This window comes from Coregonus clupeaformis, chromosome 27, assembly GCF_020615455.1.
Source record: "Coregonus clupeaformis isolate EN_2021a chromosome 27, ASM2061545v1, whole genome shotgun sequence".
In the NCBI taxonomy this organism is placed as follows: domain Eukaryota; kingdom Metazoa; phylum Chordata; class Actinopteri; order Salmoniformes; family Salmonidae; genus Coregonus; species Coregonus clupeaformis.
The window spans coordinates 13287671-13311800 of NC_059218.1; the positions used below are offsets into that span (position 1 = coordinate 13287671).

General features: G+C 44.6%; 1 protein-coding gene across 4 annotated transcripts in view; it reads left to right on the forward strand.

The window, feature by feature from the left end:
- The window catches only part of LOC121541448 (2-oxoglutarate dehydrogenase, mitochondrial), a 37304-nt gene extending 28074 nt beyond the window's left edge, over positions 1-9230 (forward strand). For all 4 annotated transcript variants that reach the window (XM_041850456.2, XM_041850458.2, XM_041850457.2 and 1 more), the window contains 15 exons: positions 15-194; positions 290-418; positions 516-695; positions 3435-3587; positions 4365-4467; positions 4635-4763; positions 4927-5077; positions 6679-6806; positions 6991-7169; positions 7401-7472; positions 7606-7734; positions 7822-7894; positions 8361-8524; positions 8664-8818; positions 9004-9230. In XM_041850456.2, the coding sequence (XP_041706390.1) occupies positions 15-194; positions 290-418; positions 516-695; positions 3435-3587; positions 4365-4467; positions 4635-4763; positions 4927-5077; positions 6679-6806; positions 6991-7169; positions 7401-7472; positions 7606-7734; positions 7822-7894; positions 8361-8524; positions 8664-8818; positions 9004-9124 (2046 nt within the window). In that variant the 3' untranslated portion in view covers positions 9125-9230. The remainder of the gene's footprint in view (positions 1-14; positions 195-289; positions 419-515; positions 696-3434; positions 3588-4364; positions 4468-4634; positions 4764-4926; positions 5078-6678; positions 6807-6990; positions 7170-7400; positions 7473-7605; positions 7735-7821; positions 7895-8360; positions 8525-8663; positions 8819-9003) is intronic.
- The last annotated feature ends 14900 nt before the right edge of the window (positions 9231-24130 follow it).

Sequence of the window (24130 nt, forward strand, 5' to 3'; positions counted from 1 at the left end):
TCTCCCCCCCTCAGGGTTCTGGAGATGTGAAGTACCACTTGGGGATGTGGCACCGGAGGATCAACCGGGTCACTGATAGGAACATCACACTGTCACTCATGGCTAACCCCTCCCACCTGGAGGCTGTGGACCCCGTGGTGCAGGGCAAGACCAAAGCTGAGCAGTTCTACTGCGGGGACACAGAAGGCAACAGGGTAAGTACACACACTCACAGGCAGACAGACTGTGTATGTAGTTGTATGTTTTTGTGTGTGTGTGTATTTATATTTCTGTGTGTGTGTATTTCCAGGTAATGTCCATCCTACTCCATGGTGATGCAGCTTTTGCAGGCCAGGGGGTTGTCTATGAGACCTTCCACCTCTCTGACCTGCCCTCCTACACCACACATGGCACTATCCATGTGGTGGTCAACAACCAGGTAACACATGCACGCACGCACGCACACACACACACACACACACACACACACCCTTCCCTTAATTTAGCTTCCCTCTTTTCTCTCTCCCTCCCTGTAGATTGGTTTCACCACCGACCCCAGGGTGGCGAGATCATCCTCTTACCCTACAGACGTGGCCAAAGTGGTCAACGCCCCCATCTTCCATGTCAACGCTGACGACCCCGAGGCTGTCATGTACGTGTGTAATGTCGCCGCCGAGTGGAGGGCCACCTTTCACAAGGACGTGGTCGTCGACCTGGTGAGTGTGTGTTTCCTGACCAGGGTGGTGTTCATTAGGCATGAAACGGAGGAGAACGGACTGAAACGGACTACTTGTCCAATAAGAAACGTGTGTGTGTGTGTTTCCTGATCAGGTATTTGTAATGGTCATAATGAGATGATCATTATAATAGGGTTATCAAGCAGCCACCTTTAGTGACTTACCGAACAGTCAGCATATGTATATGGGTCTCTCTATAAATAAAGGGACCAATGTGTGACATCAGGGTCAAAACAAATAAATGGTTTGATGTACATTTAAAAATGGGTACTAACAGGAAGAAGAGTCTAGATAGACACAATGAGACCATAACTCCTAGCAACAACAAAACATCTACATGTCATTCAAAATGTCACATGAAACATGGATACTGCATGGATACTGCATGTTTCTTTGTCATGCCTAGTAGCCAGGTCTGTTTGTGCTGTAGTCAACTTCTCTATCATTTATAGCCATGCTAAACCTTCCAGAAGAATGAAAAAGATTTTTAAAAGCATTTCTGTATTTTTTTATAGTTTATATAATAATTTAGTACAATAATATAATACAATGGCCTCTGTCATAATTGACAATAATAATAACCAATAATGAAATCATTATAATCAGTAAACTCTTCAAGTAGTGTGTGTGTGTGTGTGTGGGTGTGTGTGTGTGTGTGCGTCTGTGTGTGTGAAAACTAGACATCACATTCTTGCTTCCTCTGTCCTTGTTTCCTCCTCTCCTTGCACCACCTTGAAAGTGCATTGGAGCCCAAGGGGAGGAACCTTCCCTCCTCTCCCACAATGTGCTTTGAGAGGGAGGTGAGGAATGGAGGAAACAAGGGGATAATCTCAATTGCATTTCCTTCATTCCTCACGTCCTCGTCATTCCTCATGTCCTCTCCCCTTGCCTCCTTCTCAAAACCCATTGAATAAGAAGGTGACAGGGAAGGGACCTCTGACCTTCTCATATAACAAATCAAGGAAATGCAATAGAAATTCTCCCAAAGACGGAGGAAGCAAGTATTTGACAGCTATTAACATTTTTTGACAGTGCCAGACTGCCTGACTGACTGACTGAGCTACCATAATACCCATGGCCTGTCCAGGAACAACCCGCATCCCCTACTGCCCAGAGTCTAGACACTTGTGGAGATCTGTGAGGGACTGATGGGTGGTAACATGGTGAGAACTCCACCTTAACCTCTGATAGGCTTGGTGGAATTTTGGTGGTATTGCTTACACCTGTTCAATTCTCTCAGATCTCCACAAGTGTCTAGGGGTAGGGCTAGGGGTTGTTTCTGGACAGGACCCCACAACACTTTGGGTGTGTGGTGGACCTAGAGCACAACACTTGAGGCATTGGTTGGATGTTTAATTCCATTGCTATACACACACAGATTTTCACAGGTGTAAGCTGGACACACTCACGGGACCCTATCAGGCTGATCAGACAGGTCTGGGCAGCTGGAGACCTGCTGTAAACAGGATATATTTACATGTCTGCTATTCAAACCCTTCCTTCATTCCAGCTAGTTAGATGTGCAACCACTGACTAACTATATATCTAGGGCATATCTCTAGTCTAGCAATAGATACTGTTGTTTTGGCTGTATAGCATCATTTAATAAGATTACCAATGATTAGCTAGGTAGCTAGGATATATCAGTCAGCTAACTATTTACAGTAACAGCAGTTCATTAATAAGTCAATACACACAACATTTTATGCAGAAATGTAGAAATCTTACTTTATCTTGGCACTGTGGCATGGTATGGGCAGCTATTAATCAATTAATTAATAGATAATAGATTTATAGAATGGAGTTAGAAGAGTGACCTCGTACTTTGAAAGGACAGGATGTTTTGGCTGTGCACTTGACCAGGCATTCCACATTTAACCCCAGCCACATTTGAACATCGAAATATCAAATAGTTTTTTGGTTTTATATGCAAAAATGAAAAGAACAAGCAATTTTCATATTTTTCTGTTTCTATTCAAAAACGAATAAACAAGCCGTTTTAACGTTGCCGCTTGCTCCGTTTTAACTCGGAAAACAAACGATCAAAACGTACACAGACTGTAATCTTACCTTAGTAATCTTGATTCAATGTTCTCCACGAAGTGGGCTATTTATCTTTACCACCGTAACAACAGACACCGAAATGTTCTGTCAATCAATCCTCGAGATCAACATTAATTCCTGCACTTTGGCTGTTGTTAAATCGCGTGCTCTTTATCACTTGACTGTCATTCAGAAAATCCTTTCCTGAATCAGCTGATGTTGTGCGATAATGTCCCCATGTAACTAAACAGCTAGACATCAAACGCACATCAAACAAATGCTCGCTGGCTTCCCGTGCATTTAATGCTACGGGCGATAACAGTGTAATACTCTTTTTGACCAGACAGCATCAGATAGATGGGCTACGCATCCTGAGACAGAGGGGGCGCTGTTTCTTTCATTTGGATGCTTTCTCAGATGAGATACATTCAGCCTCTTGCGAATTGAAGGGGGGGCATCCATGAATACAATTGTAACAGCTCCAAACAGTTGTACACTACTAGAGATGCACACTGGTACCCTAGTTTATAGAAAGACCCATATATGTAGCCCATGCAGGTAACATGCCATAACCATGAACGAGCCGACAACCTCTAGTGTGTGTGTGTGTGTGTGTGTGTGTGTGTGTGTGTGTGTGCGTGTGTGTGTGTGTGTGTGTGTGTGTGTGTGTTACAGGTGTGTTACAGGCGTAATGGCCACAATGAGATGGACGAACCCATGTTCACCCAGCCGCTAATGTACAAGCAGATCAAGAAGCAGAAAGGAGTCCTAAAGAAATACGCTGAGAAGCTCATAGCAGAGGGAGCTGTCACCAGACAGGAGTACGAGGTAACATATATTGCCATATACACTGAGTATACCAAACATTAGGAACACCTTCCTAATATTGAGTTGCACCCCCCCTTTTGCCCTCAGAACAGCCTCAATTCGTCGGGGCATGGACTCTGCAAGGTGTTGAAAGCGTTCCACAGGGATGCTGGTCCATGTTGACTCCAATGCTTCCCACAGTTGTGTGAAGTTGGCTGGATGTCCTTTGGGTGGAGGACCATTCTTGATACACATGGAAAACTGTTGAGAGTGAAAAACCCAGCAGCGTTGCAGTTCCTGACACAAACCGGTGCCCCTGGCACCTACTACCATACCCCATTCAAAGGCACTTAAATATTTTGTCTTGCCCATTCACCTTCTGAATGGCACACATACACAATCCATGTCTCAATTGTCTAAAGGTTTAAAAATAATTATTTAACCTGTCTCCTCCCCTTAATCTATACTGATTGAAGTGGATTTAACAAGTGACATCAATAAGGGATCATAGCTTTCACCTGGATTCACCTGGTCAGTCTATGTCATGGAAAGACCAGGTGTTCTTAATATTTTGTACACTCAGTGTATACTATACACCATAGACTGCCCATATAAATCATGTACCATAAACAGTCCTTACAAACCTGTACTTAGATATCGTATTTTGTCCTCTGTCTTTATATAAAAGACTGTCCTTATATAGAACGCACCCGCTGATTGATATGAGGTAGCAAGGTGTTGTCGTTGAGGATTACTTAATTTAACATGAAATGTATATTAACCCTCTCCCCTCTGTAGGAAGAGATAGCCAAGTATGACAAGATCTGTGAGGAGGCTTATGCTCGCTCCAAAGACGAGAAGATTTTACACATCAAACACTGGCTAGACTCACCCTGGCCCGGTCAGTGTGTGTGTGTGTGTGTGTGTGTGTGTGTGTGTAAACCTAAGTTTTACAATATATTGTAGGTGGATATGTGTGTGTGTGTTTTATTCTCTATGTGTAAGCATACACTAAAAGTGTGTATCTTTTATCAATATGTGTGTGTGTTTGTGTGTGTGTGTGTGTAGGTTTCTTCAACGTGGATGGCCAGCCTAAGAGTATGACCAGTCCGTCTACAGGCCTGACTGAGGAAGAGCTGGGACACATAGGACACATCGCTTCATCTGTCCCTGTGGAAGACTTCACTATACATGGAGGTAGACAACCACGCACATCCACTCAAACACACAAGTGCGCGCACAAACCCCCACACACACACAAACACACACACACGTGTGGACACACACAATACCTCTGGAAGACAAGTACAGCGTAACCTATGTACATGCTCACATATCCTCATATCTGTGTGTGTGTCAGGTCTGAGTCGTATACTAAAGGGTCGTGCAGCGATGGTGGGCCAGCGTGTGTGTGACTGGGCTCTAGGAGAGTACATGGCTTTTGGCTCGCTTCTCAAGGAAGGAACACACATACGTCTCAGCGGACAGGACGTGGAGAGAGGAACCTTCAGGTACTAATGTCACCCTTACGACAGCTTATGTCAACGTTATGACTGTATGTCATTCTAAAGTCTCTTGTTTGACAGTGTTATGTGTTGTTTGTCATTATATATATTTAAGGTTTATTTGAAATTGTATACATTTGCAGCTAAAAGCTGAATTGCAGCATACATACTATACTGTAGGTCTACATAAGTAAGTAAATAAAATGCTATAAAAAATATGAAATATACATTGCATTTGGAAAGTATTCAGACCTCTTGACTTTTTCTACATTTTGTTACGTTATAGCCTTATTCTAAAATGGATTCAGTTGTTTTTTTCCCTCATCAATCTACACACGTGGCCTCCCGAGTGGCGCAGCGGTCTAAGCCGTCACTACAGATCTGGGTTCGATCCCGGGCTGTGTCGCAGCCGGCCGCGACCGAGAGACCCATGAGGCGGCGCACAATTGGCCCAGCGTCGTACGGGTTAGGGGAGGGTTTGGCCGGGCGCTCTAACGACTACTGTGGCGGGCCGGGTGCATGCAAACAATTGGTGCGGCTGGCTTCCGGGTTAAGCGAGCAGTGTGTCAAGAAGCAGTGCGGCTTGGCAGGGTCGTGTTTCGGAGGACGCATGGCTCTCGACCTTCGCCTTTCCCGAGCGTACGGGAGTTGCAGCGATGGGACAAGACTGTAACTAACAATTGGGGAGAAAAAGGGGGTAAAAAAGAAACAGAATCTACATTTAAAATGTTAGTCATTTAGCAGACGCTCTTATCAAGAGTGTTATGTGTTCTTGGTGACCTTCAATGCTGCAGACATTTTTTGGTACCCTTCCCCAAATCTGTGTCTCGACACAATCCTGTCTCGGAGCTCTACGAACAATTAATTTGACCTCATGGCTTGGTTTTTGCTCTGACATGCACTGTTAACTGTGGGACCTTATATAGACAGGTGTGTGCCTTTCCAAATCAATTGAATTTACCACAGGTGGACTCCAACCAAGTTGTAGAAACATCTCAAGGATGATCAATAGAAACAGGATGCACCTGAGCTCAATTATGAGTCTCATAATACTTATGTAAATTGTTGTAGTATCTGTCAGTCCGAGTAGGGGGAAGGTTCAGTTTGTGACTGGATTGGGTAGATCTGCTACTGACATGGCCTCTCGTCTGAGGCTGCCATTTGTTGTAATCCTGGGATTTTGCAAGCTTCTGGGCAAAGAATCTGCAGAGGTGGGTGCGGCGGGACTCCAAGGACTACAAGCCCATGTCATTGCATGCAGAGTCGTAGGAGGTGTAGGTGGGATGATTTTGGTTGCACGTCATTGGATCTTCTCAAGTTGGTTGTGTTGGTGGGCTGGGAGACCTGGGAGACCTGGGTGCCATACTGGAGCGTTATTGTCACATCTTGGTGGTGTATTAACTCTTGGTGGTGTATTAACTCTTGGTGGTGTATTAACTCTTGGTGGTGTATTAACTCTTATTTACTCTCTCTCTCCCTCTCCATCTCTCTCTCTCGCTTCTTCTACCCACACCTCTCCCTCTCCCCTTCCTCTCTTTCCTCTACCCATACATCTCTCTCTCTCTCCTTCTCTCTCTCTCTCCATCTCTCCATCTCCCCCTCTACAGTCACAGACACCATGTTCTCCATGACCAGAATGTAGATAAGAGGATCTGTATTCCCATGAACCACATCGCTCCTAACCAGGCTCCATACACTGTCTGTAACAGCTCTCTGTCAGAGTACGGAGTACTGGGTTAGTACACAGACACATAAACACACACACACGTACATGTACGCAGACATGCAGACGCAGTCTTTTATTTTGCACTCGTTACGGTACAGCACGCCACAGCATTATGAGGGGTTGTCTGTTTTTTTAGTAACCTCATGCTTTCTGACTTGAACATCTCTCTCTCTCCTTTCCTCCCCCCCTCTAGGTTTCGAGCTGGGTTTTGCCATGGCCAGTCCCAATGCTCTGGTTCTGTGGGAGGCCCAGTTTGGAGACTTCCACAACACAGCCCAGTGTATCATAGACCAGTTCATCTGCCCAGGACAGGCCAAGTGGGTCAGACAGAACGGAATAGTCCTCCTGCTACCCCATGGCATGGAAGGAATGGTAGGAACTACTGTCTGTCCGTCCATCCATCTGTGAGGCAGAGTATGTGAGTGTAAACCTGTGTGAGTGTGTGTCCGTCCACCCGTCTGTCTGTTTGTCTGCCTCAGTCTCTGAGAACAGAATAGCACTGCTGCTCCCATCACTTATCTATAAGTCTGTCTTCGCTTTGAAGAACATTGTCTGTGGTCACAAATTGCTGATAAACTACGTATCCCATGATCCTATACTCAGGGTCCAGAGCACTCGTCGGCCCGACCAGAGAGGTTCCTGCAGATGTGTAATGAAGACCCGGATGCATACCCTGTAAGTGTGTGTGTGTGTGTGTGTGTGTGTGTGTGTGTGTGTGTGTGTGTGTGTGTGTGTGTGTGTGTGTGCGCGCGTGCGCGTGCGTGTGTGTGTGTGTGTGTGTATGACCTGTCCCTTCTTTCATGTATAGAAATTCTCCGCTGAGGAGTTTGCTGTGCGTCAGCTGTATGACTGTAACTGGATCATAGTCAACTGCTCTACACCTGCTAACTACTTCCACGTCCTCCGCAGACAAATTCTACAGCCCTTCAGGAAGCCTGTGAGTGCCACACATGCACACACACACATGCACACACACACACACACACACACACACACATCTCTCCTCTTTTTCTCTGTCTTCCAGCTGATAGTCTTCACCCCCAAGTCTCTGCTGCGCCACCCTGATGCCAAGTCCAGCTTTGACGACATGCTGCCAGGTGAGGGAGAGAGGGAGGAATGGAGAGAGATGAGGGATGATTTAGGTTAGCAAGGCGAGGAGGTTGGGAGCTAGCTATGGTCATGATGGCTGCTTCTAACATCTGACATACAGTACTGTCGTTAAGTTAGATGGTAGAAAAGCTATCTTAGCTAAGTTATCTGGTGGAATGGGATGAGAATGATTGTCTGAAGTGTCTGCTTGTCACCAGACCTGAGTCAAATGGTATTTGCTTTCTATCAAATGCCTTGAGCGTTTGACTGAGCCTGGGCGGGGGTTGCACTTTTGGGACTATTCCATTTGGTTCCATTGCACCAGGCGAGTATTTGAAAGAAAACAGATACTATTTAAATACTGCTTATCAGACCAATGAGAGTCGAATGTGTGTGTGTGTGTGTGTGTGTACATGTATGTGTGTACCATACATGTGTGTGTTTCTATAATGTGTTTGTGTGTGTGTCTTTCAGGTACCCACTTCCAGCGTCTGATCCCAGACAGTGGTCCTGTGTGTGAGAAGCCAGATGGGGTGAAGAGGATTGTGTTCTGTACTGGGAAGGTCTACTATGAACTGACCCGAGAACGCAAGAACAGAGGCATGGATGATACTGTGGCCATTGCACGCATAGAGCAGGTATACACACACGCATGCATACACGCACACAGGTACAGTGCACACACTCAGGCATACACACACACACACACTATCAATCTCACCTCTCTCCTCTATCTATCTCTCTCCTCCCTCTCTCTCTCTTCTCTCTCTCCTCCAGCTCTCTCCCTTCCCGTTTGACCAGGTGAAGGTTGAGACAGATCGTTATCCCAACGCTGACCTGGTGTGGTGCCAGGAAGAGCACAAGAACCAGGGTTACTATGACTACGTCAAACCCCGCCTCCGCACCACCGTCGACCGCACCCGCCCCGTTTGGTACGACCCACCCTTCTTCACTCACACCTGCTCACAGGGGAAGATACCAATGAAATTTCTGATAAAACGTGGGGGTAGAGTTGTGTTTTGTATTAATTGTGTGCTCGCTTCTTTCTCATGTTTGTGTGTGTGTGTGTGTGTGTGTATGTATGTGTGTGTGTGTGTGTGTGTGTGTGTGTGTGTAGGTATGCTGGTCGTGGGCCAGCAGCAGCTCCAGCTACTGGGAACAAAGCAGCTCACCTGGTGGAGTTACAACGCTTCCTAGATACAGCTCTTAACCTAGATGCATTCACTGGACAGTCCTAACACACTTATACCATAATCCCTATGCCCAATACCCCTCAAACTCAACTCTGGACCTCGAAGCCAGTTCCACTGCGTTTTTTCATTGTCCCCCTCTAATCAGGGACTGATTTCGACCTGGTGGGTGCAATTAATTATCCGGTAGAAAAGAAAACCAGCAGGCTCCGGACCTCGTAGGGCAAGAGTTGAATACCCCTGCCCTATACTCGACACACTACCCTTACCTCACCTGCTTTACAGGTTACACCGCTTTTTAGTCAGGTTTTAACCTGGATGCATACACTTGAGTCTTAGCACACTTATACCCTACACTCTAAACCCAACACCTTTAACCCTACCCTTATCCCTAAACCAGCATACACTGGATAGTCTTAATACACTTCCCCTGAACCCTCCTTCAGTTTCTCTATATTATTTATATATCAAGACACACTATGAACTGTCTGCTATGAAAGACTTTAGATACATTGATATGCACACTGACTGACCATAGGTCCATGCAGTCTGACAATGGATCAATTTTATGAGGAATGTATTCAACCATACAAATGCCCTCCATTTTCCTCTCTCCCTACTCATTCTCCATCTTCTCCATCCCTCTCTTCCTCTGTTTTAACCCTCTTTCCTTTATTCTTCCCACTCATCATCTCTTTCATTCCCCTCTTCTTCTTTCTCTCCTCTTGACCACTCACCTCCTTCTCTTTTCTCCTCCCTTCTTCTCCCTCTCTTCCACCCCCTGTGCCAAATGTAAACAAACTGTTGGGAGATGAGAAATTACTATTATATTATATAAAAACAGTGTATAAGCTCCACTAATTTATGAAGAGACAAGGTAAAACATGCCTACTGGTCTGGTGGGGATCTCTTTGGGACTAAGTAAAGGATTTATTTATTTTCGGATAGTGTTTTATGTTTGTTCTTTTATCATGTATTCATTCAATAAAGACATTGTCTGTGTCATCGTGTGAGCCTTAAAATACTTTTCAGTTATCATAATATCTTACATATTAATAACTTACTAATAACATATCTTGTGTGTGTCAGCAGTCAGTCACAATACAGGGCTCCACAATGCTCTGTTTATTTTAACATAGTGACGTCATCAATGAAGGAATTTATTCATAATGTTTTGAGAAAGAATGATCATTGTGGACTTTTGTTTTTTTACAGTACACTTAACAGATAGTGCCCAGTTTTTGGTTACATTGGGGTGGCCATCACCAGAGGGTTAAATCACAAAAAAGTATAAATTAGTAAGCCAGATAAAGTTTTTATACTCAAACAACTTCATATTTTGTACTTCATAATAGGAACATCAGCTTGGAATGGGCATGGTATAACTGCTTATTAAAAACATAATAAGCCATATCTAACTACTGGTATAGCTTTCTCAATGCACCAGAAAATTAGTTGTATCAAAATGAGCTAAACGCCTTTTAGTTTATCATATCACTAGTACTACATAAACTGAGATTGACACCAGAGTCTAATTTATTGTAATTCATAAACAATACATGGTTTTATAATGAGAAAATATATAAATACAGTTGTTATTCAGTATATAGGCTTTCATCAAAGTAAGTACACTGGTACATTGAGATCAATGTGAATGCACAAGATTGAAACACTGCCATTTTTTGGGGCAAAAAGGAAGAAAAGAAAAGAGCATACTAAAGTATCTCTCTAGTAAGGGGAACTTTACCACAGCTTACACAGCTCATCAAAAGCAGTGTAGACAAAAAAAACAAGGTATTGCGGGTCTGAGTAAATGTGGTCTGGACTCTTGTGGAGGAGGGTCATTGTGTCAGAGATGCTCTACAATAGTGGTATTCAAAGTCGGGGTCATGGGGGAACTGCAATGGGGTCGCCAAAATGTAAAACATATATCATATATATATATATATATATATATATATATATATATATATACTGAACAAAAATATAAACACAACATGTAAAATGATGGTCCCATGTTTCATGAGCTGAAATAAAAGATCCCAGAAATCTTCAATACGCACAAAAAGCTTATTTCTCTCAAATTTTGTGCACAAATTTGTTTACATCCCTGTTAGTGCGCATTTATCCTTTGCCAAGATAATCCATCCACCTGACAGGTGTGGCATATCAAGAAGCTGATTAAACAGCATGATCATTACACAGGTGTACCTTGTGCTGGGGACAATAAAAGGCCACTCTAAAATGTGCAGTTTTGTCACGCAACAGTTTTGAGGGAGTGTGCAATTGGCATGCTGACTGCAGGAATGTCCACCAGAGCTGTTGCCAGATAATTTAATGTTAATTTATCTACCATAAGCTGCCTCCAACGTCATTTTAGAGAATTTGGCAGTATGTCCAACCGGCCTCATAACCGCAGACCACGTGTAATCACGCCAGCCCAGGACCTCCACATCTAGCTTCTTCAGCTGCGGGATCGTCTGAGACCAGCCACTTGGACAACTGATGAAATTGAGGAGTATTTCTGTCTGTAATAAAGCCCTTTTGTGGGGAAAACTCATTCTGATTGGCTGGGCCTGGCTCCTCAGTGGGTGGGCCTATGCTCTCCCAGGCCCATCCATGGCTGCGCCCCTGCCCAGTCATGTGAAATCCATAGAATAGGGCCTAATTTATTTATTTCAATTGACTGATTTCCTTATATGAACTGTAACTCCGTAAAATTGTTGAAATTGTTGCATGTTGCGTTTACATTTTTGTTCAGTATATATTTCGTTTGTTTGTCTTTGAAAAAACATCGAAATTAAGTCAGGTTAATCCAGATTAATCTATATAATCATGTTGTCATATTGACACTTTGATAAGTGATAAGAATATAACCAGAAGATAACCAGAATATGATGGCAATGGCATCGGATAAGTAATTTCAGTTGAATGATGCCGATGCAGTTTATTTCTGAACAGTATAAATAGCCTATGTTTTGTTCCAGAACGGATCTAGAAAGCTTCGCTGACCGAACGTGAAAGTGGAGCAATTCTGAAAATTCAAGTGAAATGTAGTCTAGGTTGGTAGGGATATTTTCAAGCACGTCACCTGTGACATATAAAGCCATAAATTGACTCACCTTTTGTTCAATTTGCACTTTTGTTAATGTATCATTGTACATTTAGCCAGGGGCGCAACTTTGGTTTCAGAAGTGGGGGGGACATAATTGTTATACTTTTTGTTTCAATCAGATAAACACCCCAAACAGCCTACCCGACCGCTCGGAGGCGTCCGCATGGTCCAAAGCAGTTGCCTCGTTTGTATCCCCCCCCATCCACAGTGAAAGTTGCGCCCCTGCATTTAGCACGAATAAACGCATGATTATTAGGCCTATCTGTCATAATCATCACAACAACATGCAAGTTGGCTTTGTGAAAGAGTAATCATCAATTCCGCTCTTGAACAGAAGGTGGTAGTGATGTACAGTAATCCACAGGCTATGCGCTTCCTCATACTGCAGCACAGCGTTTCCCATTTGCTCTGATCTGAAAACACAGAATAGGAGGCAAGGGCTTTTAGGACACAGCATCTGTCTTTCATCAACATGTTTCTGAGCAGATGGAGGGGCTGTGTGTGTGGGTGTGCGTTTGTGTGTGTGTGTGTGTGTGTGTGTGTGTGGAACAGTACGTGTGTGTGTGGCGCATGTGTGGGCCTCTACTTTGTGTGTGTGTGTGTGTGTGTGCGTGTGTGTGTGTGTGTGTGTGTGTGTGCGTGCGTGCATGCAGTCAGGGCACACAGAGACAGGTGTGTAGGGTCAGTAGGCCAGTCTGCAGCAGTGAGTGTAGAGGGGCAGATAGGCAGATGGCAGCTGTATCGGCTTACCTTAGGCATGTGGTCTGCAGATATGAGGGGGAAAACCCATGTGCTGGAGCGGGATATGTCTGTGTCTTTACATGCACGAGTTGAGTGTACAGTGGATTCGGAAAGTATTCAGACCCCTTCACTTTCTCCACGTTTTGTTACGTTACAGCCTTATTCTAAAATGGATTAAATTGTTTTGTTTTTCTTATCAATCCACACACACTAACCCAAAATGACAAAGCAAAAACTTTGGCAGCGATTATAGCCTTGAGTCTTCTTGGGTATGACGCTACAAGCTTGGCACACCTGTATTTGGGGAGTTTCTCCCATTCTTCTCTGAAGATCCTCTCAAGCTCTGTCAGGTTGGATGGGTAGCGTCGCTGCGCAGCTATTTTCAGGTCTCTCCAGAGATGTTTGATCGGGTTCAAGTCCGGGCTCTGGCTGGGCCACTCAAGGACATTCAGAGACTTGTCCCGAAGCCACTTGTTTCTCATGGTCTGAGAGTCCTTTAGGTGCCTTTTGGCAAACTCCAAGAAGGCTGTCATGTACCTATTACTGAGGAGTGGCTTCTGTCTGGCCACTCTACCATAAAGGCCTGATTGGTGGAGTGCTGCAGAGATAGTTCTCCTTCTGGAAGGTTCTCCCATCTCCACAGAACTCTGGAGCTCTGTCAGAGTGACAATCAGGTTTTTGGTCACCTCCCTGACCAAGGCCCTTCTCCCCCGATTGCTCAGTTTGGCCGGGCAGCCAGCTCTAGGAAGAGTCTTGGTGGTTCCAAACTTCTTCCCTTTAAGAATGATGGAGACCACTGAGTTCTTGGGGACCTTCAATGCTGTAGAAATGTTTTGGTACCCTTCCCCAGATCTGTGCCTCGACACAATCCTGTCTCGGAGCTCTATGGACAATTCCTTCGACCTCATTGGTTTTTGCTCTGACATGCACTATCAACTCTGGGAACTTATATAGACAGGTGTGTGCCTTCCAAATCATGTCCAATCAATACAATTTACCACAGGTGGACTCCAATCAAGTTGTAGAAACATCTCAAGGATGATCAATGGAAACAGGATGCACCTGAGCTCAATTTCGAGTCTCATAGCAAAGGGTTTGAATACTTATGCAAATAAGGTATTTCTGTTTTTTATTTTTTTAAATTTGCAAACATTTCTAAAACCTGTTTACACTTTGTCATTATGTGGTATTTTGTGTAGATTGATGAGGGAATTTTCTTTTTTACTAAACAATTTCATCCATTTTAGAATAAGGCTGTAACGTAACAAAATGTGGAAAAAGTCAAGGGGTCTGAATACTTTCCGAATGCACTGTATGTGTGTGTTTCTGTATGTAGGCTTACTTTATGTGGCTGACTCTGAACGAGGGTGGAGGGTCTTGCTCACTCTTCCTGCCTTACTGTGTGTGTGTGTGTGTGTGTGTGTGTGTGTGTGTGTGTGTGTGTGTGTATTATTGTGGGTCAGCCATTTCTGTGGAATGTTCCACCCCTGGCCATTGAGGAGTCACCACAATGGAATGCACTGAGAAACCGGAAAAACACAACACTGACTAAAAAAGGCCAGAAAATGAAGAAAGACTTTGTGTGTGTGTCAATCTAGCATCTATAAAAGAATGTTAGAGGATTTAAGAGACAGAAGCTCAGCACAGGAGAAAGAGAAATGGAAAGAGAGGGAGAGAGAAAAAGAGAGAGAGAGAGAGAGAGAGAGGAGGGAAAAAGAGCTTTCCTTCCCTTTGTCTCCATCGTCAGTTCCACCAATAATAGTGCAGACAGACATCATCACATGCACCCAGTGGCATTCACACGCTCTCTCGTTCTCCTCCTTCTTTTCTCTCTATTGTCCCCGCTCTTTCTCCCCCACCTCTCTCTCTCTTTCTCTCTCTCCCTCCTCTCTCTCTCCTCCCTCTTCTCTCCCTACCTCCCTCTCTTCTCTGCTTAGAGATTAGCTGGAGGTCCGATTGCTGCAGCAGTGATCCTCATGTCTCAACCACACACACAAAGGGGAAAATTAGATCAATACTGAAGCACTATTTGACCCTGCGCCCTGTAAGCGTGTGTTTCAAATCAAATCAAATTTTATTGGTCACGTACACATATTTAGCAGATGTTATTGTGGGTGTAGCGAAATGCTTGTGTTCCTAGCTCCAACAGTGATGTAATATATAACAATACACAACAATACATGTATACAAATCTAGAAGTAAAAGAATGGAATGAAGAAATATAGAAATATTAGGACGAGCAATGTCGGAGTCCGGAGTATAAATATATATACAGTGGGGGAAAAAGGTATTTAGTCAGCCACCAATTGTGCAAGTTCTCCCACTTAAAAAGATGAGAGAGGCCTGTAATTTTCATCATAGGTACACATCAACTATAACAGACAAAATGAGGGAAAAAAATCCAGAAAATCACATTGTAGGATTTTTAATGAATTTATTTGCAAATTATGGTGGAAAATAAGTATTTGGTCAATAACAAAAGTTTCTCAATACTTTGTTATATACCCTTTGTTGGCAATGACACAGGTCAAACATTTTCTGTAAGTCTTCACAAGGTTTTCACACACTGTTGCTGGTATTTTGGCCATTCCTCCATGCAGATCTCCTCTAGAGCAGTGATGTTTTGGGGCTGTCGCTGGGCAACACGGACTTTCAACTCCCTCCAAAGATTTTCTATGGGGTTGAGATCTGGAGACTGGCTAGGCCACTCCAGGACCTTGAAATGCTTCTTACGAAGCCACTCCTTCGTTGCCCGGGCGGTGTGTTTGGGATCATTGTCATGCTGAAAGACCCAGCCACGTTTCATCTTCAATGCCCTTGCTGATGAAAGGAGGTTTTCACTCAAAATCTCACGATACATGGCCCCATTCATTCTTTCCTTTACACGGATCAGTCGTCCTAGTCCCTTTGCAGAAAAACAGCCCCAAAGCATGATGTTTCCACCCCCATGCTTCACAGTAGGTATGGTGTTCTTTGGATGCAACTCAGCCTTCTTTGTCCTCCAAACACGACGAGTTGAGTTTTTACCAAAAAGTTGTATTTTGGTTTCATCTGACCATATGACATTCTCCCAATCCTCTTCTGGATCATCCAAATGCACTCTAGCAAACTTCAGACGGGCCTGGACATGTACTGGCTTAAGCAGGGGGACACGTCTGGCACTGCAGGATTTGAGTCCCTGGCGGCGTAGTGTGTTACTGATGGTAGGCTTTGTTACTTTGGTCCCAGCTCTCTGCAGGTCATTCACTAGGTCCCCCCGTGTGGTTCTGGGATTTTGCTCACCGTTCTTGTGATCATTTTGACCCCACGGGGTGAGATCTTGCGTGGAGCCCCAGATCGAGGGAGATTATCAGTGGTCTTGTATGTCTTCCATTTCCTAATAATTGCTCCCACAGTTGATTTCTTCAAACCAAGCTGCTTACCTATTGCAGATTCAGTCTTCCCAGCCTGGTGCAGGTCTACAATTTTGTTTATGGTGTCCTTTGACAGCTCTTTGGTCTTGGCCATAGTGGAGTTTGGAGTGTGACTGTTTGAGGTTGTGGACAGGTGTCTTTTATACTGATAACAAGTTCAAACAGGTGCCATTAATACGGGTAACGAGTGGAGGACAGAGGAGCCTCATAAAGAAGAAGTTACAGGTCTGTGAGAGCCAGAAATCTTGCTTGTTTGTAGGTGACCAAATACTTATTTTCCACCATAATTTGCAAATAAATTCATTAAAAATCCTACAATGTGATTTTCTGGATTTTTTTTCCTCAATTTGTCTGTCAGAGTTGACGTGTACCTATGATGAAATTTACAGGCCTCTCTCATCTTTTTACGTGGGAGAACTTGCACAATTGGTGGCTGACTAAATACTTTTTTCCCCCACTGTATATATATATATATATATATATATATACATATATACACACACAGTTGAAGTCGGAAGTTTACATACACTTAGGTTGGAGTCATTAAAACTTGTTTTTCAACCACTCCACAAATTTCTTGTTAACAAACTATAGTTTTGGCAAGTCGGTTAGGACATGTACTTTGTGCATGACACAAGTAATTTTTCCAACAATTGTTTACAGACAGATTATTTCACTTATAATTCACTGTATCACAATTCCAGTGGGTCAGAAGTTTACATACACTAAGTTGACTGTGCCTTTAAACAGCTTGGAAGATTCCAGAAAATGATGTCATGGCATTAGAAGCTTCTGATAGGCTAATGGACATCATTTGAATCAATTGGAGGTGTACCTGTGGATGTATTTCAAGGCATACCTTCAAACTCAGTACCTCTTTGCTTGACATCATGGGAAAATCAAAAGAAATCAGCCAAGACCTCAGAAAAAAAATTGTAGACCTCCACAAGTCTGGTTCATCCTTGGGAGCAATTTCCAAACGCCTGAAGGTACCACGTTCATCTGTACAAACAATAGTACGCAAGTATAAACACCATGGGACCACGCAGCCGTCATACCGTAGCTCAGCTGGTAGAGCACGGCGCTTGTAACGCCAAGATAGTGGGTTCGATCCCCGGGACCACCCATACACAAAAAAAATGTATGCACGCATGACTGTAAGTCGCTTTGGATAAAAGCGTCTGCTAAATGGCATATTATATTATATATTATATACCGCTCAGGAAGGTGACGCGGTCTGTCTCCTAGAGATGAACGTACTTTGGTGTGAAAAGTGCAAATCAATCCCAGAACAACAGCAAAGGACCTTGTGAAGATGCGGGAGGAAACAGGTACAAAAATCTATATCCACAGTAAAACGAGTCCTATATCAACATAACCTGAAAGGCCGCTCAGCAAGGAAGAAGCCACTGCTCCAAAACCACCATAAAAAAGCCAGACTACGGTTTGCAACTGTACATGGGGACAAAGATCATACTTTTTGGAGAAATGTCCTCTGGTCTGATGAAACAAATATATAACTGTTTGGCCATAATGACCATCGTTATGTTTGGAGGAAATCGGGGTGGCTTGCAAGCCGAAGAACACCATCCCAACCGTGAAGCACGGGGGTGGCAGCATCATGCTGTGGGGGTGCTTTGCTGCAGGAAGGACTGGTGCACTTCACAAAATAGATGGCATCATGAGGAAGGAAAATTATGTGGATATATTGAAGCAACATCTCAAGACATCAGTCAGGAAGTTAAAGCTTGGTCGCAAATGGGTCTTCCAAATGGACAATGACCCCAAGCATACTTCCAAAGTTGTGGCAAAATGGCTTAAGGACAACAAAGTTAAGGTATTGGAGTGGCCATCACAAAGCCCTGACCTCAATCCTATAGAAAAGTTGGGGGCAGAACTGAAAAAGCGTGTGCGAGCAAGGAGGCCTATAAACCTGACTCAGTTACACCAGCTCTGTCAGGAGGAATGGGCCAAAATTCACCCAACTTATTGTGGGAAGCTTGTGGAAGGCTACCCGAAACGTTTGACCCAAGTTAAACAATTTAAAGGCAATGCTACCAAATACTAATTGAGTGTATGTAAACTTCTGACCCACTGGGAATGTGATGAAAGAAATAAAAGCTGAAATAAATCATTCTCTCTGCTATTATTCTGACATTTCACATTCTTAAAATAAAGTGGTGATCCTAACTGACCTAAGACAGGGAATTTTTACTAGGATTAAATGTCAGGAATTGTGAAAAACTGAGATTAAATGTATTTGGCTAAGGTGTATGTAAACTTCCGACTTCAACTTTACATAGGGCAGCAGCCTCTAAGGTGCAGGGTTGAGTAACTGGGTGGTAGCCGGCTAGTGACAGTGTCTAAGTTCAGGGCAGGGTACTGGGTGGAGGCCGGCTATTGATGGCTATTTAACAGTCTGATGGCCTTGAGATAGAAGCTGTTTTTCAGTCTCTCAGTCCCAGCTTTGATGCAGCTGTACTGACCTTTCCTTCTGGATGATAACGGGGTGAACAGGCCATGGCTCGGGTGTCTGAGGTCCTTGACGATCTTTTTGGCCTTCCTGTGACATGGCGTGCTGTAGATGTCCTGGAGTTCAAGCAGTGTGCCCCCGATGATGCGTTGTGCAGACCACACCACCCTCTGAAGAGCCCTGCGGTTGCAGACGGTGCAGTTGCCGTACCAGGCGGTGATACAGCCCGACAGGATGCTCTCAATGGTGCATTTGTGAGGGTCTTAGGGGCCAAGCCAAATTTCTTCATCATTCTAAGGTTGAAGAGGCACTGTTGCGCCTTTTTCACCACACTGTCTGTGTGGGTGGACCATTTCAGATTGTTTGTGTCTGTCTGTGTGTGTGTTTGTATGTGCTTGTATGTGTGTTCACTCTGTGTACTAGTTTGTGAAGTGGAAGACAGGAAGAGTTGGTTGTTATGCCGACTCTTCCTGTTATGTTATGTGACATTGCTAAATTACTGCAGTGGATTGGAATGGTGGGGAGGTGGTGTGTGTGGGGGGGGGTATGTGTGTGTTCACGCTGCGGCAAGTTGTGAGGGGAGGGGGCACAGGAGGGGGCTGGAGAAGGAGGAATGGGGGGAGGAGGAGGAGGGTGCACTGATATGGATAGCGGCGAGTAAGATGAAGAAAAGGAAAGGATATCTACCTGTTTCCAGGGCAACGGAAAACTGCAGGTCGGAGTGTTTTCTCCACGCTATGCTGCCCTCTAGCAGAATGCTGCAGACACTTCTACACACACATACACACACAGACTTACCTAAGTCAGTGCATACTGAGCAGTGTGTCCTTGCTTCTAAATCTATCTGCCAGTGATGGGCTGTGAACAGTTCTGTAACTGCCACTGTCTAACTTGGTGTTGTACATGAGGTTAGACTGTATGTATATACACACTACCGTTCAAAAGTTTGGGGTCACTTAGAAATGTCCTTGTTTACGAAAGAAAAGCAATTTTTTGGTCCATTAAAATAACAACAAATTGATCAGAAATACAGTGTAGACATTGTTAATGTTGTAAATGGCTATTGTAGCTGGAAACTGCTGATTTTTTATGGAATATCTCAAATAGGCTTACAGAGGCCCATTATCAGCAACCATCAGTCCTGTGTTCCAATGGCACGTTGTGTTTGCTAATCCAAATTTATCATTTTAAAAGGCTAATTGATCATTAGAAAACCCTTTTGCAATTATGTTAGCACAGCTGAAAACTGTTGTGCTGATTAAAGAAGCAATAAAACTGGCCTTCTTGAGACTAGCTGAGTATCTGGAACATCAGCAATTGTGGGTTCGATTACAGGCTCAAAATGGCCAGAAACAAATAACTTTCTTCTGAGACTCGTCAGTCTATTCTAGTTCTGAGAAATGAAGGCTATTCCATGCGAGAAATTGCCAAGAAACTGAAGATCTCGTACAACGCTGTGTACTACTACCTTCACAGAACAGCGCAAACTGGCTCTAACCAGAATAGAAAGAGGAGTGGGAGGCAAAATGACAAATACATTAGAATGTCCAGTTTGAGAAACAGGCGCCTCACAGGTCCTCAACTGGCAGCTTCATTAAATAGTACACGCAAAACATCAGTCTCAACGTCAACAGTGAAGAGGCGACTCCGGGATGCTGACCTTCTAGGCAGAGTTGCAAAGAAAAAGCCATATCTCAGACTGGCCAATAAAAAGAAAAGATTAAGATGGACAGTCTGAGAAATGGCTTTTTCAGCACAACAGTTTTCAGCTGTGGTAACATATTTGCAAATGGGTTTTCTAATGATCAATTAGCCTTTTAAAATTATAAACTTGGATTAGCAAACACAACGTGCCATTGGAACACAGGACTGATGGTTGCTGATAATGGGCCTCTGTACGCCTATGTAGATATTCCATAAAAAATCAGGCGTTTCCAGCTACAATAGCCATTTACAACATGAACAATGTCTACACTGTATTTCTGATCAATTTGATGTTATTTTAATGGACAAAAAAAATTATTTTCTTTCAAAAACAAGGACATTTCTAAGTGACCCCAAACTTTTGAACGGTAGTGTATATATATATATATATATATATATATATATATATTTAACCTTTATTTAACTAGGCAAGTCAGTTAAGAACAAATTCTTATTTACAATGACGGCCTACCCTGGCCAAACCCGGACGACGCTGGGCCAATTGTGCGCCGCCCTATGGGACTCCAATCATGGTCGGGTTGTGATACAGCCTGGAATCGAACCAGGGTCTGTAGTGACGCCTGTAGCACTGAGATGCAGTGCCTATGTATAAGGTGTGAGTGTGTGCGTGCGTACGTGCGTGTCTGACCCCCCCCACACACACACACACACGCATACACATGTGCGCATACAGAAACCAGCTTTAGTTTATAACCACTACTGTTTATGAATCATCTATAAGGCGTCTATAAGCAGAGTAGTAACTGTGTACTCAGTCTTGTGTGACGGTCTCATCAGACACCATGGTCTGCAGACGCTGGCTTTGTCGTCCCCAGACACTTTCTCCCCTCCCTCTCTCTCTCTCTCACACACACACGTTCCCTTGTGTATTGCTCTGACCTGACATCAGGAGAGGGCAGCTCTGTTCAGCCATGCTTAACAGCACCTCTCATCTATTGTTCTCCTCAGTCCTCACCAACCTCTGTCTCTATTTATCTCTCCCTCTCCACCCCCCTCTCTGTCGTTCCCTCTCCACCCCCCGTCCCTCTCCACCCCCTCTCTGTCGTTCCCTCTCCACCCCCCCGTCCCTCTCCACCCCCCTCTCTGTCATTCTCTCTCCACCCCACTGTCTCCCTCTATTTCACCCCCCCCCGCCTCTCCACCCCCCCCTCTCCATCCCCTCTCTTTCTACACCCCTCTACCCCCCTCTCTCCCTCTACACCCCTCTCCCCCCTCTCTCCCTCTACACTGCTTCTCCCCCCTCTCTCCCTCTACACTGCTTCCCTCCCCTCTCTCCCTCTACACTGCTTCTCCCCCCTCTCTCCCTCTACACCCCTCTCCCCCCTTCTCTCCCTCTACACTGCTTCTCCCCCCTCTCTCCCTCTACACCCCCTCTCCCCCTCTCTCCCTCTACACTGCTTCTCCCCCCTCTCTCCCTCTACACTGCTTCTCCCCCCTCTCTCCCTCTACACTGCTTCTCCCCCCTCTCTCCCTCTACACTGCTTCTCCCCCCTCTCTCCCTCTACACTGCTTCTCCCCCTCTCTCCCTCTACACCCCCTCTCCCCCTCTCTCCCTCTACTGCTTCTCCCCCTCTCTCCCTCTACACTGCTTCTCCCCCTCTCTCCCTCTACACTGCTTCTCCCCCTCTCTCCCTCTACACTGCTTCTCCCCCCTCTCTCCCTCTACACTGCTTCTCCCCCCTCTCTCCCTCTACACTGCTTCTCCCCCTCTCTCCCTCTACACTGCTTCTCCCCTCTCTCCCTCTACACTGCTTCTCCCCCCTCTCTCCCTCTACACTGCTTCTCCCCCTCTCTCCCTCTACCCTGCTTCTCCCCCCTCTCTCCCTCTACACTGCTTCTCCCCCCTCTCTCCCTCTACACTGCTTCTCCCCCCTCTCTCCCTCTACATTGCTTCTAACCCCTCTCTCCCTCTACACTGCTTCTCCCCCCTCTCTCCCCTGATATGTGATTGCCTTAGGCAGGGTGTAACTGATGGAACATACCAACCGCACTAGACCAAAGGAAGAGGGAAGGCACAAAGGAAGGAAATACTTTTTGTTTCCATCTTGACACACTTTAAAGCCTGTGTTCTCTACTACAGCAGTGTTTCTCAAAGTAATCGTCAGGAACTCCCAGTCGTTTCACATAACTGTTAACTTCCACCACTAGAACACCTGATTCAGCTAATTTAGGGCTTGCTGATTAGCGCATTCATTGAATCAGGCTATGGAATTAAACAGTGATGGGTTGGGGTCCCCGAGGACAAGTTTGTTGAGAAACAATGATATACAGTACACGCTCCCAGTGCCATCTCTCTCTCTCTCTCTCTCTCTCTCTCTCTCTCTCTCTCACACACACACACTTTATTCCACATGGTGTAACCCATCTCCACCCTTCTCAATCTGCAGTGGTACGAGCTGATCCTCTTAACCTGGGTCATGTTCAGTAGGTATAAAATGGGAGAAAGTGTTTTGAAACACAGAGTAAAACGGAATATGTCCAATAAGAGCACATGTTCTGGTTTTTCTGTTGCAAGACATGGGGCTAGCAGCATACTGAACACAACTCAGGTAAAGTGTCTGTATTGCTGAGCACTACCTGCTTTACAGATACCTATCCCTAGAGACACATACAGTATAGGGAATGTAATGGGTATTCCCAGAATACTTTAGAACAGGCAGAGTAATGGGATCACACCTGAGAGGGTTAAAACTGACAGGCATTAGCGCCCCCTCTCGCTTTCTGAGCCGGCCCATCTCTCTACCCCTCTCTCGAACTCCTCCCCCCTGTTGCTGCTACAGCAGGGGGCAGGTGTGTGACTTTGTCCTTCCATGACCCCACAGTTTACTTAACAAGTCAGTTTATAATGTATTTTCCTATTCAGAGCAGAAGGGGTGGAGGTGGGGGTGAAAATAGAAATGTAATGCATAGAACAGATATTCCCCACTTACCCCGTGGAAATCAATCTTTATAAGCCTATATTCTATAGAGCAGGGCCTACATTTCTACCTGCAACCTTTAAATCGTTTCCTCTGAATAGAGCTCGCCAGCTTGTTGTTCTAAAACCTGGAAATGAGTTACCTTTGGTTTGTTCAGCCATCCCTATGGGGGAAATGAATGGGGAAAGAATAGGGTTTTGGGATGAAGGCCGAAAATAACGTCTGAGGTTAACACAGGCTTAGGAGATCTTATACCTTTTGTTCTATGAGATAATCAGTCAGTTAACATGACCTTTATGAATATTATGAGAATTCACAAAAAAGTGACATTAACTGATGAAGATTATCTCATAGACCAAAACATATAAGAGCTCCTAAGCCTGTGTTTATCACAGACCTTATTTTCAGCGTTAATTTAAAAAAACTCCAAAAACGGCATTAATTTCCCCATAGGTTTTGTCCAACGAACCATGGCGGAGGTAGTGCCTACAAAAAGACGCCATTACTATTTATCTCTATAAAAAGCATATCATTAGATTATTCTGAAATAGGCCTAATATACGATAGGCATACACAAAATGTAATCGCCTGTGGGAATCTGATTAACGATCGTTACTGAACCGACGTTACCATTGAGGCGGGGGGTGACATCTCTGTCGATGACTCCTG